This window comes from Vicugna pacos, chromosome 15, assembly GCF_048564905.1.
Source record: "Vicugna pacos chromosome 15, VicPac4, whole genome shotgun sequence".
NCBI classification, from domain to species: domain Eukaryota; kingdom Metazoa; phylum Chordata; class Mammalia; order Artiodactyla; family Camelidae; genus Vicugna; species Vicugna pacos.
Window position 1 is genome coordinate 29,814,245 of NC_133001.1, and position 16,162 is coordinate 29,830,406.

The following is a 16,162-nucleotide window of genomic DNA, read 5'->3' on the forward strand; positions in this document are numbered from 1 at the left end:
AAAAAGCTTCTGCACAGCAAAAAACCCCATCAACAAAATGAAAAGGCAAATGGCTGAGTGGGAAAAAATATTTGCAAATCATATTTCTAAATAAGCACTCTACCACTGAGCTATACCCACCTCCCACAAGAAATCATATTTCTGATAAGAGGTTAATATCCAAAACATATAAAGAACTCATACAACTCAACAGCAAAAAAGATGAACAATCCAATTAAAATATGGGCAGAGGATCTGAACAGACATTTTCTCAAAGAAGACATACAAATGGCCAAGTACATGAAGGGGAGCTCAACATCACTAATCATCAGGGAAATACATCTCAAAACCACAAAGAGTTACTTCACACCCATTAGAATGGCTATTCTCAAAAACAAAACAAAACAAAAAAACCAAGAAATAACAAATGTTGATGAGAATGTGGAGAAAAGGGAAAACTTGCACACTGATGACAAGAATGTAAACTGGTGCAGCCACTGGGGAGAACAGTATGGAGGTTCTTCAAAAATTAAAAATAGAACTACTATATGATCCAGCATTTCCACTTCTGGGTGTTTATCTTCAGGAAGCTTTTAATATAAATTTATATAAAACATTAACTCAAAAAGATAATATGTACCCCCATGCTCATCACAGCATTATTTACAATAGCCAAGACATGGAAACAACCTAGTGTCCATCGATGGATGAATGGATACAGAAAATGTGGTGTATACACACAATGGAATATTATTCAGCCTTTAAGGAGGAAATCCTGCCATTTGCAACAACATGGATGAATCAGGAAGACAAATATTCTGCTAAGTAAAATAAGCCAGACACAGAGAAACAAATACCACATAATACCACTTATATGATAGACCTAAAATAGTCAAACTCATAGAAGCAGAGAGTGGAATGGTGGTTGCCAGGGGCTGGAGGGAGGCAGAAACAGGAGGCATTAATCAAAGAGTACATGGTTTTGATTAAACAAGATGAATAAGTCCCAGAGGTTTACTGCATAGCATTCTGCCCATAGTTAACAATATTGTGTTACATTCTTAAAAATTACTGAGGGTAGATCTTATGTTAAGTAGTTCTTATCACACACACACAAAATAATAATAATAAAAAAGAGGTTGAGAGGAAACTTTTGTGATGGATAGGTTTGTGGCATAGATGGTGGTGACAGTTTCATGAGTGCATAATTCTTTTTAAGACATTCAATTGTATACATTATTTATAGCTTTTGTATGAAAGAAATAAAGAAAGAAAAGAACCTATTTTTCTTCTCCCCAAATATAAAATATACTGGCATTTTTTTCTATTAAAATATACATGTACATTATATTTTCACAGTGAAAATTGAGATCAGGTTAAAAAAGATAATTATAATTTCTGAATTTTACCAACATTGTATAAACACTTCCTTATTGCTAGAAATTCTTTATAAAAAAGAGATACAAGGCTGCAGGATATTTTATTATATGGACATATATTTATTTAATCAATTTCATACCAATGAACAGTTAGCTGGTTACTAATTTCACATTGATTAAAAAATACCATGAAATCCAGCATCTGTTAAGTAAAAAAAGGCTGTCTTATATTTTGTGTTTGAAATATATCAGAAATAAAATTATTTCTAAAAGAATGCTATGTCCAACAAATTTATATGTAAATCTTTGATTGTACTTACGATCATTTGAAAATTATTTCCAATACTTAATAATAGTCTAAATCATTCCAAGTCAAGCAATTAGTCCTCACAGACCTTTTCATGCTTGGATCCGATCAGGAGATATGTCGGCCCTTGGTCTTTGGGGTGGATCACAATAGTGTAATGTGTGGATAACAGACTTCGCCCACTGGCTTCATAATCTTCATCTGAATCACAGGATCTGTCAACCTCTTCAACTTTAGCCTCCCAGAGTTTGATCTGACCTAAAGGAAACTAAAGTAAATATTGGTAATTGTAAGGAAGGCACTTTCTAAATCTCTTCCTACTAAAATTTTTCATCATCCTTTTCATTCCTACCTTTATAAAGCTTTCTTTTCAAAATGAATGCCTAGAGGTAACTGGATTATCCATATTGTTAAAAAAGTAGTGGCCAAAACCAACATGCCAATAGTAATATAAAGAACAATTTGAATACCAGGCATTTAACTTTTGTGGAAAAAGCAAGAAGCTACTTCTCTACTTCTCTAGCGGCTTGAATTATTCACTTGGACTAAAGTGACCCACTACCTAGTCAAACAAGTAGGTTATTCAGTCACAATAGTCACTTGGCTTTTTTTCCCCATAGAATTGATCTGATTAAGCTACTGGATTAAAAGGACAATTGTAGACATAGTCTCAATACTATTCATAGAAAAAGTAACAAGGTTAACAGCTGATGTGAAGAAGTGTGATTAACTATCACTCTGAATCTCAAAAAATGAGAAGGTTTTGAGGCTATTTATACATACATAATATATCACCAAAAAAATGCCATGATTTCTTCCATATTAATTTAAGGATAAGAAAAACATCCTAAAATGATTTACATTAAATTTTACCTACTCTTTTACTGACAAAAACAATCATTTGCTGTGTTGAATATTTAGCTTGTTTTAAAACTTTTGCTTTAATTAAGTACGTTTATTCAAGGAACATATATAGGCTGCTTTACATTTACAGCTTCTAAAATATTTGGTCAGGTTTGCAATTGCAGTCTAAAAAAGTTCATTCTAACTCCAAAGACATTTAACATCTTACATTTTCATGCTCAGGCCCAGGGTTCAGTGCTTGGACTTTTTTCCCATCTACATTCACTCCCCTGGGTGATCTCATCCAAGCTCATGACTTTAGTACCAGGATGTATTAGCCTCTCCCAGATGGATAATGAACGACTCACACTACCTCTACTTAGATGTGTAACAGCGTCTCAAACACCACCTGCTAAGTCCTCCCCGCCTGCTCTCCACAGTCTTCCCCATCTCAGTTGTTGGCAACTGTATCTTTCCAGCTGTTCAGGCCAAAAACCTTGGCATCGTCAAACCTTGACCTTTTTCTTTCTTTCATATCCCATACCTCCCATACTCTTTCAGTCAACAAGTCCTGTCACCAAAACATTCAAAATATATCCAGAATCTAGTCTCCTCTCACACCTCCATTGCTATCACAAAACGACAATCATCTCTCACCTGGATTACTATTAACAGCCTCCTAACCAGTCTCCTCCTAATTCTCTCAGACGGTAGCTAGTGTGTTCCTGTTAGATAAGGTCAGATCACGTCACTGTTCTGCTCGAAAACCTCCCATGGCTTCTCATCTTATTTGGAGTAAAAGCCAAAGTCCTTCCTTTGATAAGGCCCCATGCAATTTGGTCCCCGTTACTTCTCTGATCTCACCTCCTGTTACTCTGCCCCTAACGGACTCCAGTCCAGTCACACTTACCTTCTCATTTTTCCTCAAACACACCAGACTTGCTCCTGCCGGGGCCTTTGCACCTGCTGTCCCCTTGGCCTGGAATGTTCTTGCCTCTTTTACTTCCTTCAGAACCCAATTAAATGTCAGTTTCTAAGTGACATCTTACCTAGGTATCTTATCTAAAATGTAATAATATCTACCTAATAGCTGATCAACAGTAAAAAATTAATTCACTTAATTAAATGAGTTGTCTTTTATAAGAAATATTGCTTTTCCCCATCAAATTAATAACAATTATTTTCTGAGTAGTTACTATGTGCAAAGCATTATTCTGGGCACTGAATGAAGAATGTTTAGTTCTGAAGGAAAAATGTGAAATTAACTTATCTACACGTTCAGAAAAAGACAGGTAGTAAAACAAAAGCTAAATAACAGGGCAGAAAAGTCACACTAATAAATAAAAAGCAAGCTTTAAAAATGGGATAAAGAAAATTAATTCCACTATAATACATGACAATACCATCCTAACTGTGTGCTTCAGGCATGTCCAATCATATGAAAATCAAGGTTCCATCTGCTCCAATAATTAAATATGATTATTCCTTTTACCAAAGGACTCATCATGGCTCCATAAACAGTGAATAGATGTGGTGCCTTTAAATATTTTCACTGAATTTTTAAAAAGACACTTTGTCTTTTTAAAGACAAATGGTTTCTGAAACATCTATTGCACAAAATGAAGTAGGCTTATACCCCTTCCATGCATTCTCAATAGTTTTCCAGTAATTATAGTCAATTTCTGTTCATCTATCTACATTCTTCTAACTAGTTCCTCCTGTGACCAATGCTATGCATCTTCATTAAATAATAAAAATTATTATTATTATTGGTGAGATTAAAATTCTATTCTCTTAGCAAATTTTAAATTATTTTTCTATTTATAAAACATATGTTTATTATAGAAACTTGATAAATATAGAAAGGTATAAAAATGGGAGAAAAAAATCATCTACAATTCTCCCGCCGCAGATAATTTTGGTACAATTCTTTCTGACCTTTCTGCTGGTGTATTGTTACATAGATGCACTGGACTGAGAATTATAAACTCAGCATCTCAACTTCCCTCTTCTAAAGTCTACCCGTAATTGCAGAAATGAAGTTGGGAACTATATTTGTCAGAATCCCCTTCCCTATATGGTCCCAAGTTAGAGCTCGCCTGTGAGAGAATTTGCATGTAACATGGAAGGTAAGGGTGAATGAGGAGTCACTATTCTCCCAAGACACTTGCAGTCAGGTGCCTGGGGTGACGTGAGCATCACAGAGGCATCCCAGTAAACTGCCGAGGACCAGCTGCCTCTGCGCTTTGTGCTCAGACTGTCAGTGCTGACTTCTCAAATCTTCTTCTCTGACCTCTGTTCCCTCAACTTTTCTAAGAGTTACATAACTTTTCTAAAAGTTATGTATGTTCTTAATTCTACATTAAAACAGTTATACCCAAAATAAACGGAGTGGCTTCTGTTTCCCTGACTGATAACTAAGTTAGGGTTATACTGAACATACAATTTGATGTTGCACTTATTTTCTGGCATCATTTTATGAGCATATTCCCACATTACTTCAGAGATATCATTTTTAATGGCTGTGCTGTGCTAAGTCTCATTCCATGAGCAATACTGAGAATAACGGCATGCATTTTAAACACAGCTAGTCAGAACTGAGAGCTCAGGCTGTGAAAACAACACAGAAATACTAACTGACCCACATGGTCGTGGGACCAAGAAGTTTAGTCTCATTAACACAGTCATCAGTCACAGGCTGCTACTCTGTGGAGGTGGCATTTTATTTTATGCAAGTACTCTTGACCCACATTGGTTCAATTCTTATCGTTTCAGCAATCCAAAAATGACATGGAGAGTTCATATTGATAGTCAGGCATACACTGCACCTTTGGAAGATATCCATCTTTTCGCTTTGAAAAGTGAGATAACTCAAGTTCTTTGGGGGAAGAGACTAGCTAAAATGAACAAATGGGATATGAATAGGTAGATGGATGCACAGATAAGTGGTGTGTAGGGATTCAAGGGCCTGGGACAGGACTGGATCCTTTTCCCTCCCTAGTTCTTTCCTAGCCTGCTGTGCTGTTCCCTTTCATTCAACCTGATCTAGTCTGTCAGAAATAGGATAAATTGATGGTTGACAGAAGGGTAGAGGAAGACTTCTCCTCTAGGTCTTAGAAGCACTCATGAAGAGTTGCTAAGGCTTATTAAGAATTAAGACACTTACAGGTCTATGATTACCTTAGTAGTATATTTTATGCAAAATTTCAACCTTATCAAAAATTCTAAAGTTTGAGCTAGCAACAGAACAATGAACAGGAAAACTTGAAGCCATAACAAACAAACAAACAAAAGTCCTCTAATTCACATATTAAAAATACATACTTACCTTATCTTCTTGACTACGAAAATAATATAATGTTTTTCCTATAAGTGTACACCAGACTCTCTTGGAATAGCCATGTTTCACCTGAAATCATATTTCAAAGAATTACAAACGTAGCTCAGAACTCTGACACCTTGAAGTATGGTTTATACACTCAGTTCGAAGCTGTTCAGCTATCCAGTTTGCTCAAGGTATAAGTGATATTACAACTAGACTGCCCAAATGCTGTTTAAAATTTACCTGTTATAGTAGTAGCATGTTTGTGTGTTGCTTTGGTACTCACCATTCAACATCTAACAAAAGTTTACTATATGTCAAGTACTATGCCTAGGACTGAGGATTCAGAGATGTCAGTTTCACAAGTAGGTATATTTCATAGTTTCCATATTACTAATAATCCAATAATATTCCATATCCATTCCACAGATTTCCAATAACCCTATGGCTCTCTAGGTTAACATCCAAATGTTAGAAACAAAAGAATGAAACCTGAGAATTCTAGTGATTTCCAAAATGTAAAAGGTTCATTTGTTCAAAATATTTGATGCCTTCTCCAGAAGTAACCATACACGGAACATACACATTTTATGCCTTCTCCAGAAGGATTCACACAAAATAATAAAATCATATTAAAAACTATTATTATATATTGAGTGCTTCCTATAGGTCAGGAACTATGTTAAGTGACTGGGATGGAATTTGAATCTAGCTCTTGACTCTGAATAGTCAGAGACTGGTCTAGGTACTGGCGATATGGATATGAATGAGACACAGTCTCCTTCCTCAAGGAGCTCGTTGCCTTGTGAGGAAGACAGATAAGTAACACAGCAGTGTGCTATGTATCTTCATCAAGAACACAGAGTTTTACACATGCACATGTGTTTTGTGTCTGTGTGTGTAAAAACATTTTACCAAAATTTGTATTGAATATTGAAGGTTTTTCATCATTTGGTGGCTTTATGAAGACCTTCACTGTGAGTTCCTCCCTATCCCAGTCCTGCCCAGGTACAGGCATTGCAAATCTTTGCCAGACAGTCCCAGCTTCACCCCCAAGCCTAGAAAAACCCCCAAAACCTGATTCCCACCAGTGGGTAAGATTTATAACAGGCTCTGGTGCCCCAGACCCAGAATGTGGTGTGCCTGGTTGAGCTTGCCCTATTAGCCTACTACCCTGGCAGCATGCCAATGTCCACCTTGAGGCTTGACCCTCTCCTGCAGTAGTCAGAGTGGGCTTCAGTCTGGGTAGCACTGCCACTTGGAAACCAAGACACTGGCCAGTACAACTAAAGTGCAACATTCTGCTGTCCTGCTTGCCCATGGTTATAAATATGAAAGGGAAAAATAAAGCAGGAAAGGAGAAGGAAGCACTTGGAGAAGGGGTGACACGTTTTACAATTTTAAATAAGGGCCATTTGCAGCAACGTGGGTGGACCTAGAGATGATCATACTAAGTGAAGTAAGTCAGACAGAGAAAGACAAATACCATATGACATCACTTATGTGTGGAATCTTAAAAAACAACACAGATGGATTTATTTACAAAACAGAAACAGACTCACAGACATAGAAAACAAACTTATGATTACCAAAGGGAAGGGGGGAGGTAGAGATAAATAAGGAGTTTGGGATTAGCAGATACAAACTACTATATAAAGCACAGATAAATAACAATGTCCTACTGTTATAGTACAGGGAACTATATTCAATAGGTTGTAATAACCTATAATGGAAAAGAATATGAAAAAGAACACACGTATGTATAACTGAATCACTATGTTGTACATCAGAAACTAACACAACATTGTAAATCAACTACACTTCAATAAAAATAATAAAATAAAATAAAATAAAAAGGTGGTCAGGAAGGCCATGGACACTGAGTCAGGCCCCGGAGGAGGTAGATGAGCTATGCAATCACCTAAGAAGAGAAAACCACTCCAGACAAGGGAAGCAGCCAGCGCCGGCCCTGAGATGGTGTGGGCCCCTGTGTCTGAGACTGAGCGAGCAATGGGAGACGTCACTGGGGAGGGGCAGCGCGTGCGGTGGGAAGCACACGTATCTGCAGGGCTCTTGTAATGACATCACTTATGTGGACTGTTCTGACAGTACCATATTGAGAAGAGTATCAACTATTGCCACTGTAGATTTTACAGTCGGTAAGTCACGATAGTAGAGAAGGCTTGCATTCTGAGGTCAAAAGGATCAAGGCTTAAATTGCAGTTCTGCCACGTACTGGATGGATGTTCTCAGGCGACTGACTTAACCTCCCAATTTCTGCTGTTACCATGGGACTATTGAACACCTCACTCAGGCTGTCGCCATGACCAAAGGAGAAAATGTAAATAAAGGATAACAGCTGTTACTCAACGACAGCTTCTTCCTCACTCTGCACAGGGAGAAGTGAAACACGTTTCATTTAAACCCACAAAGGCAGCCAGCCTTTGGGCTTTCAAAGCTATGGTTTAAACAAACAGATAACTCCGCCATCTAACAGTTTGACGGATTTAGAATGTCGCTTAGGAAAAAGAAAAAAATGTTTCATTTGGCAAGATATGCTTCAGTTTAATTAAATTTAGAAACATATATTTACAGACAAATAGCCTGGAAGTTTTAAATAGTTTGTGTTATGCAGGCTTTTTTTGTTGTTGTTTTAAACAAACTCCAGAAAGGAGTCTCACCAAAACTGGAGCATAAAGCATCTGGCTATATAGTATATACTTCTGAAATGACTTATCTTTAAATAGAACAATGAGTGCCTTTGAGGAACTACAAATTGACGAAGACCTTTGCCAACTCACTGTAAAAGCTGTGTTTTAAAAACACAGGTCTATCATTTTATGTAAATCTAATTGGATTAAGATTTCTTCCAACTCTGACTTATTCTGAAAAAATCATAGTAAAGCAAATTATACTGGAAGAATCCTCGGGAAGATTTAAAGACAGTCTCAGACCTCAAGGCTTTGGTGAACTAAGTAATTGAAAGGATAATTTTTTTACCTTGCATCTATAACAAAGGTAATTTCTGATAGAAAACAAACTGTGGTTACCAGCAGGGAAAGGTAGGGAGGGATAGGTTAGGAGTTTGGGATTAATAAATATACATTATTATATATAAAACAGATAAACAACAAGGACCTACTGTATAGCACAGGAAACTATGTTCAATTTCTTGTAATGAGCTGTAATGGAAAAGAATCTGAAAAAAATGTGTATGTATAACTGAATTGCTTTGCTATACACATGAAAGTAACATTGTAAATTGACTACACTTCAATAAAAAAATAAGAATTAAGAAAAAAGGTCTGAAACTTTGATGACAAACCATATATCATATCCTGATTAGTTGTTGTCACTGCACAAAACATAAGTTCCCATGGTCTTCTCTCCTCTCCTATATTTTCATGCCTGTAACCTTCTCCACCACAAACCCTGCCACCTGCCTTGTTGATTTCAGCATCTAGGTGAAACTCTCATGATAATAATAGCGAGTATATCTGGAGTGTTTATGATGATGGGGCACTGTTCTAAAGCACTTTACATGCTTAAATAATTCCATTTAATCTACCCAATATCCTGTGAGGTTGGCACTATTATTATTCTCACTTTACAGATAAGGACACTAAGGCACAGAGCCTTTAAGTAACCTATTCAAGGTCACACAAGTGTCAGAGCCAGGATGTGAGCCCATGCAGCCTGGCTCCTAAATTCCTGCCCTCACCTCCTTGCTACACCACCTCTCTCCAATCTTAACTCACAGTTAGTTCCTCGCTCTCTTCATTTTCAAAAACCTTTGCTAACTATCCCTCCATTTTTGCCATCCATCCCCTTGGCTACACCCTGGTCCTTTTTCCTTCACTGGGAACTGCTTCACTTCTAAAATTTACATTCTACTTTCTGAGCTCAACCTTCCCCGCAGCTCCCTTTCTCCTTGCCTGCTCTCCTATTCTCCTACCTCATTCAAAACTTTTAAGTCCTCGATCCTTCTATTTTATTCCAGTTTATCATTTCCCTCCTGGCCTCTCTTACTTCTCCATCAACCTTGGATCCAATGTTTGATCACAAAACAACTCTTGTGGCCTGTGATTATGTTGCATTCCTATGCTTTCAACAAATCCACTCAACAAAACTTCACCTCCATTTGATTTTAAGTAATCCAGCGGAGAGTGTAGGAAGAAAGAGAAGGTAATGGGAGGTTTTAAGAAATAACATTAGCCATAGTTAATAATTGCTGAAACTGGGTAATGAATATATGAAGATTCTATTATTCCTTCCACTTTCACAGATGTTTGAAAATGCCCATAATAAAACACAATTGATTTAAAATCATCAACTTGGGGGGAGGGTATAGCTCAGTGGTAGAGTGCCTGGTCAGCATGCACGGAGTCCTGGGTTCAATCTCCAGTACCTCCATTAAAAAATAAGTAAATCAATAAACCTAATTACCTTCCCCCTTCAAAAAATAAATAAAATAAAAATAAAGTAAATACATCTTAAAATTAAATCATCATCTTGATATATATAAAGCAAGTAAAATGTTATTGTGGAATTTAGGTGGTGGGAATGTGGGTGTTCACTGCAAAATATTCTTCTGACTTCTATGCATATTTGAGAATTCACATAATAAAATGTTAGAAAAAAATGATGATCCTCACATCCCTACAATGTAAATTCTCTGCTCTTATTTCTGGGCATCTTAGAGAAAAAGAATCAAGATGAACTCAGATCACTGAAGACAAGTGGGTCCTCAATAACAATGCTCGATCGTTCTGTCTGTCCTTGGGCATGTTCTACTTCAGTTATTATTCTCAGTCCTTATCTTCGCTCTCATAAAATTGTGGAATAGAGCCATCTTCATCAAGAAAACTGGGGACATCTGAATGCTCTTACTCATTGCCCCACAAACATAAATACCATCCTTCCTCACCTTTCTGCAAGTCTAGCCCCTGCACTATACCTTCCCACCATGCCTGCTCAATAGATTGTTTTTTTTAAATAAATGAACTTTTATATAGAAAATATTCTGCCTAAGCATTAAAATAAAAGTTGCAAGAGTGACTAGCCAGAATCAAATTAGTCAAGTTCTTAATATCTACCTACATATTTCTGTACTTAATAATAACAGTGTGACAATTTTAAAAAGGCTCCTCCCCTCAAGCATTTCAGTATCTGCAGTATCTCGGATTGTAACTGGCATGTGAGCTTGAAACAGTCACTCAGAAGGAGTTTTTCTCTTACAAGACTTTATAGGTGAAAGTATGGGGGTGGACAAGCCTTCACACATGGCAGGAAGGAAACCTAATAAGCACCCTGTCTGCAAACCCTAATGGTTTAGACATCTGATAATCCCATGAACTTATATTCATTCAAAATGCAACAGTGAAATGGGAAGCAGGGAACCACAGAAATGTAACAGGAGCAGAAATTGAGAAGCCATGACGATACATCAAAAACAAGCAAACAAACAAAAACACTAACTGTGAAAGAAGTAACAAACATTTAGCTATGAGATTATATTAAAGTCTACGGTTTGATATACATAGTCCTTGAAACAAGAAGACAACTAGTTATTATGTATTAGAATAAGAATGCGATTTAAAGTGGCACTGTTTGTTTGTTGGAAAATATAAATTAGCGCAATATCCATCAGTGGGTAAATTCTCTAACCCATCAGTAACTGAAAAGACATTTTCGTGGTAATGTAATATTTTGGAAAAAAAAATAGTGCATCTCTTTGTTGAATGTACTGGTGAATTTTTTTCTCTTACTTTTAGAGTAGCTGGTCAGTCTTAGTAAATATTACTGAAGAGCACCCAACTAAATCCCCACATTAATATTAAGTATAAATTACATGGTGGCATAGCCCACCCACAGTTAAACTTTTCACTTCTTACATAAACAAAGCACACAAGTGATGAGTGCTTATGTAGAGATTATTTTTATATAATATTTTGTAAGTATTTTATTGTATTGTTCTAAAAGTGACCAACTGAACTTTCTAAAATTTAAAAATAATATTCATCTTAGCATAAATCAATACTTACTCACACTAAAAAAGTTAGAAAATAGAACTAAGAAAAAATGAAGTAAAACCACATAGAGATATCCAATATATCTGAGTATATTTCTTAGTCATTTTTCTACAAATACGTTTACCAAAAATGGGATAACAATATAATACTGTACTTATTCTATCACCTAACAATACATCATAACATATTTCTAAAACATTAAATATTCTTTTACAACATTTAAAATGCATAGTAAAAAGCACTATCTGATTATTTAAATGTTTACTTAAACTATCCCCTAGTCTATATCTAAGTTGATTCCAGTTTTTCTTACAAACTATGATATGCAAGTAATCTTTCTGCAGTAATGGAGATGTTCTATATCTTGATAGGATGACAGTAAATATCTGTCAAAACTGAACAAACGCTACACTTACGATCTGCATTTCAACATATGTTAATTATATCTAACTTTTTTAACTAAGAAAAAAATAAACCACGCTGTGATGGAAATACTTAAATCTTTTGCAAATTAAGATAATTTCCTAAGCATAAATTTCTTAGATTGAGATTGGTGGATCACAGGATATGTATATATGTTTTTAAGACATTTAACACTCATTCATTTATTTGTTCATTCAAAAATACTTACTGAGTAAACACTTAGGCCAAGACATTGCCAAATTGTCTTCAGAAGTAATACTCTCAATAGCAAGTTTCTTAATTTGTGTCAATACTGCCTTTCATACTTTTTTTTCCCTTCCCCTCCCGCCCCTCACCCGCAGTGGGGAGACAATTAGGTTGTTTGTTTGTTTGATTGACTGATTTTTCTTTTTTAAAGGAGGTGCTGGGGATTGAACCCAGGACCTCGTGTATGCTAAGCATATGCTCTACCACTGAGCTATACCCTCCCCCTCTGCATTTCATACTTTCAAAAAAAGTCTTCCCTCGACCAGATTTTTAAAAATATCTATTACTTCAAATTTCCCTTTTTAAGAAAATGATTAGTGATAGTAAAATGTTTTCCCATGTGCTTATTGATCATGTATTTCTCCTTATCTCTACTAGCTCTACCTCTCTCCCACTGTGTCCTTTGTTCCTCCACATCCCCCAACCCCCACTGGTATTTAGCCTTTACTCACTGATTAGAAAATGCTTATTTTTCATGGTTCAAATACCTTTTAAAAGCTTCTCATCTGTCTTTTTAAAATTCTGCTTAGAGAATTTCTGATAGTAAGAACATTTACTTTTTTTTATATAGTAGTCAATTTTGTCATTTTTCATCCTTATGTTTTTTATCTCTGGTATCATACTTAAAACACTCTTACCAAGATCATATAAAATAGTCAATATACATATTCTCTGATGCCCACTTTTCATGATCAGTGGGGCTAATTCTGTTCAGGCACATTGCTAGTAAGCATGTAAAGTTCCCACCTTGGTGAGCAATCCCTTTACTGTTGGTTTCCCCTCAGGCTGCAGGAAAAGTGGGTTGGCAGCTTGTACTCGAAGAACATTCTGCAACACTTTAATCCATTCCTCCAATATATTGGGAGAATCTGCAGTCAGATAGTATGTGTGTTTTTCAGTGGTCAACTAGAATGGGATGAGAAAGAGAGAGGAAAGGAATTGAAGATTTTAGAATTATTAGCATTTCCTTGTCCATTCTTCAAACATCACTATCTAACAAGGAATCAAACATGCTAAACTTTGAATCCTAGGTTCTAAATAAATGATTTCATAAATCATTTAGCATATCTTAACCCTTTTGTGAGAATGACAACTTTTTGTTGAAATAATTTTCTTCCACTTCTGTTTACTTTAAAACTATTCATAGTATTAAGCTTTTGGGTCATGATTTTTTATCTTGTTTATTCATGATATTTTCATTTTCTCCCTTAAATGTGCTACAGGCTCCTAGTTGTGGAAATGAGCAGAATGATTGCAGACTGTAGTAAAAGAACACATTTTAAGCAAATAAAGAGGCGCTCTCGGTTATGGAAATGAGAAAATCAATTATAATAAGTAAAATAAGAAGACATTTATAGAAGAAGAGATTCTTAGAAGATGTGATTAGATATTACAAACTCCCAACTTCTCAGGCTCAAATAAGCCTCATTTCAAAAATTTCAAATATTTCAGAAGCTTGTAAACGATTTTTATCTGCCATGCTCCAAGACAAAGCTTTCCCTGAGTCTTCTTTCTCCATTTTTGGGCAGTTCTCTGATATTACCCACTGGAAGCACTGTTAATGTATCTTTCTAGTAAGTGTTGCATTCCACCCTCCAAAGGAGCAAAATAAGAAAATAGTGATTATTGAAGGCATTTCAGAACTAAAGGCTCTCAAATTTAAATCACATATACGAAACTATCTCAACAGCCTGTTTTTTTTTTAACAAAGGTTTCTGGCAAGACTGGCATTACATGTGGGTGAAATGGACAGCAGCTACCCCTATGGTGTGACTTGGTGGGACCTAGAACAGCCCTTCTGCTCACCAGTATCTTTCCCACTTAGGTGCTACAGCATCTGAAGTTCACAGAACTGCCATTTTCTGGTTCTGTATTAAAATGCAAAAATTCCTGAACTTAGTTAAATTATGATTATCTTACTGGGAATTCATTTATCAAATAACCCTCTGCTAAAACAACTTGACAGTTTGAGAACTGAGATTGACTGGGAGGGTCAGTATGGAGAGAGGACAGTCTAAAGGATAAAGGGCAAAGAAAGTATAATGGGGAGTTAACATAAACTTAGCTTATATTCTAATTTTAACTTGGGGTTTCACACATTTCTGAGGCATCAAACTGACCTCAAAATGGAGTAAAAATAAACCAAAACACTGAATCATCCAATCTCCACTCTGTTGCATAATTAAGAACTGAATTCTGCATGATGCAAAAAAAAAAAAAAAGTACCTGAACTGTTTGTTTGTTATCTCCTCTTAAAATACTGCAGGACGCACTAAGTTCAATGTGGCCCTGGGGCTTTCTAATTACATCACTCTGTATGAAAGGAAGAAAATCAAATGCAAATTGATTACCTGTAACAGTCATAATAAGAAATGTTTTGTCTAATTAATTGTGTTACACTGAAGAAAATCGAAAATCAATCAGCAATTTGATTTACAGTTCGATGAATTCAGTTCTAAATAACAAATACTTTCCACTTACCGGAGATTTGTAGTAAAGTAATTCACCACCTTTAAGAACAAACCATCTCCGTTTCCAAGTCTTGACTTTACCACTCATTTTTAATAAATAGCCAGATTTTTCCAGTGGTTCCTAATTAAAGAGATATTTTTTAAAATATTTAAGTGTCCCTTTGGAGGCTCAAGCTAACAGATTCATCAATGTTAAAAAAAAAAAAACCTGATTCAGTGTTTACATTTTTCCCATTATCACTGGAAGACGAGCAAGTTTTAGGGAGCTTCTGCTCTGGCTGCGAGTACTCTGTGTCTGTGCAGTAAGCATCTGGGGGAATAGCATAATCACTTTCAGAAGCCACAGAAGAGAGAGACACACCTAGATGAATAAAGAAATAAACCAAGTCAGTATTTAATAATTGGGTGGTCCAAATGCCAGCTGTCAGTTCTCTAAGGAATACAGCTATTCCTAAATCATAAACTTTCCTAGACTAGATTTATTCCATGCCTTTGGCCAGGAAGAACCACTAAAGTGGAAAACAGAACTAAAGGGTAAGGATCTTACCATGCAAATCCCCAAGGAAGTCAAAGGAACATGAATAATATTTGATATGATTATAAGCACAGCTATTTTTACATATATAAAGTGTATGTAATAGCCTAATGAAGTATCTTTTATTAAGGATTAAAATATGCATATTTACATATTGGCATATAGGCAAACAAATACTGAATCTTAATTTATCAAGATTTATACAATCACACCTTAAATCACTTAATTTTTATAATTATTTTTAAAGTAACATCACATTAAAAAAACACACACAATTTTAGTAGTATTTTTCATGTAAGTCAATGTTACTGGCTTATAGATTGTTTTAATCTTTCATAAAAAAAGCAATTAAGACTTAAAGATATAAACAGACCATTTCACTTTCTAGCAGCTCTAATGTAAAATTCAAGGGAACATTTTTCACAATAATTCACTTGCCATTTTAGAAAACCACTTGCGAGTTGCAAGCCACATTTGGAGAGACACTACAACTGGAGATTTTGAATATATTAAATAAAATCAAGGACTTAGGCCACTATTCATTATAGTATCTGGCAATTTTTTAAAGAGCGTTTATTAACATTTAAGGGACACCTTAGGACAATGTCACTGTATCATTCCTCTT

At 35.7% G+C, this 16,162-nt stretch overlaps 1 protein-coding gene across 3 annotated transcripts in view; it reads right to left on the reverse strand.

Annotated features, from left to right (window-relative positions):
* Positions 1–16,162, reverse strand: part of PLEKHH2 (pleckstrin homology, MyTH4 and FERM domain containing H2) — an 83,996-nt gene that overhangs the window by 29,923 nt on the left and 37,911 nt on the right. For all 3 annotated transcript variants that reach the window (XR_012059064.1, XM_072937791.1, XM_072937790.1), the window contains exons 12-17: positions 15,227–15,363; positions 15,013–15,123; positions 14,758–14,844; positions 13,279–13,437; positions 5,837–5,917; positions 1,754–1,933 (exon numbers count right to left, since the gene is read on the reverse strand). Coding sequence is in view for 2 of the 3 variants with exons in the window: in XM_072937791.1 (XP_072793892.1) it covers positions 1,754–1,933; positions 5,837–5,917; positions 13,279–13,437; positions 14,758–14,844; positions 15,013–15,123; positions 15,227–15,363 (755 nt within the window). In the remaining variant the exon portion in view is untranslated. The remainder of the gene's footprint in view (positions 1–1,753; positions 1,934–5,836; positions 5,918–13,278; positions 13,438–14,757; positions 14,845–15,012; positions 15,124–15,226; positions 15,364–16,162) is intronic.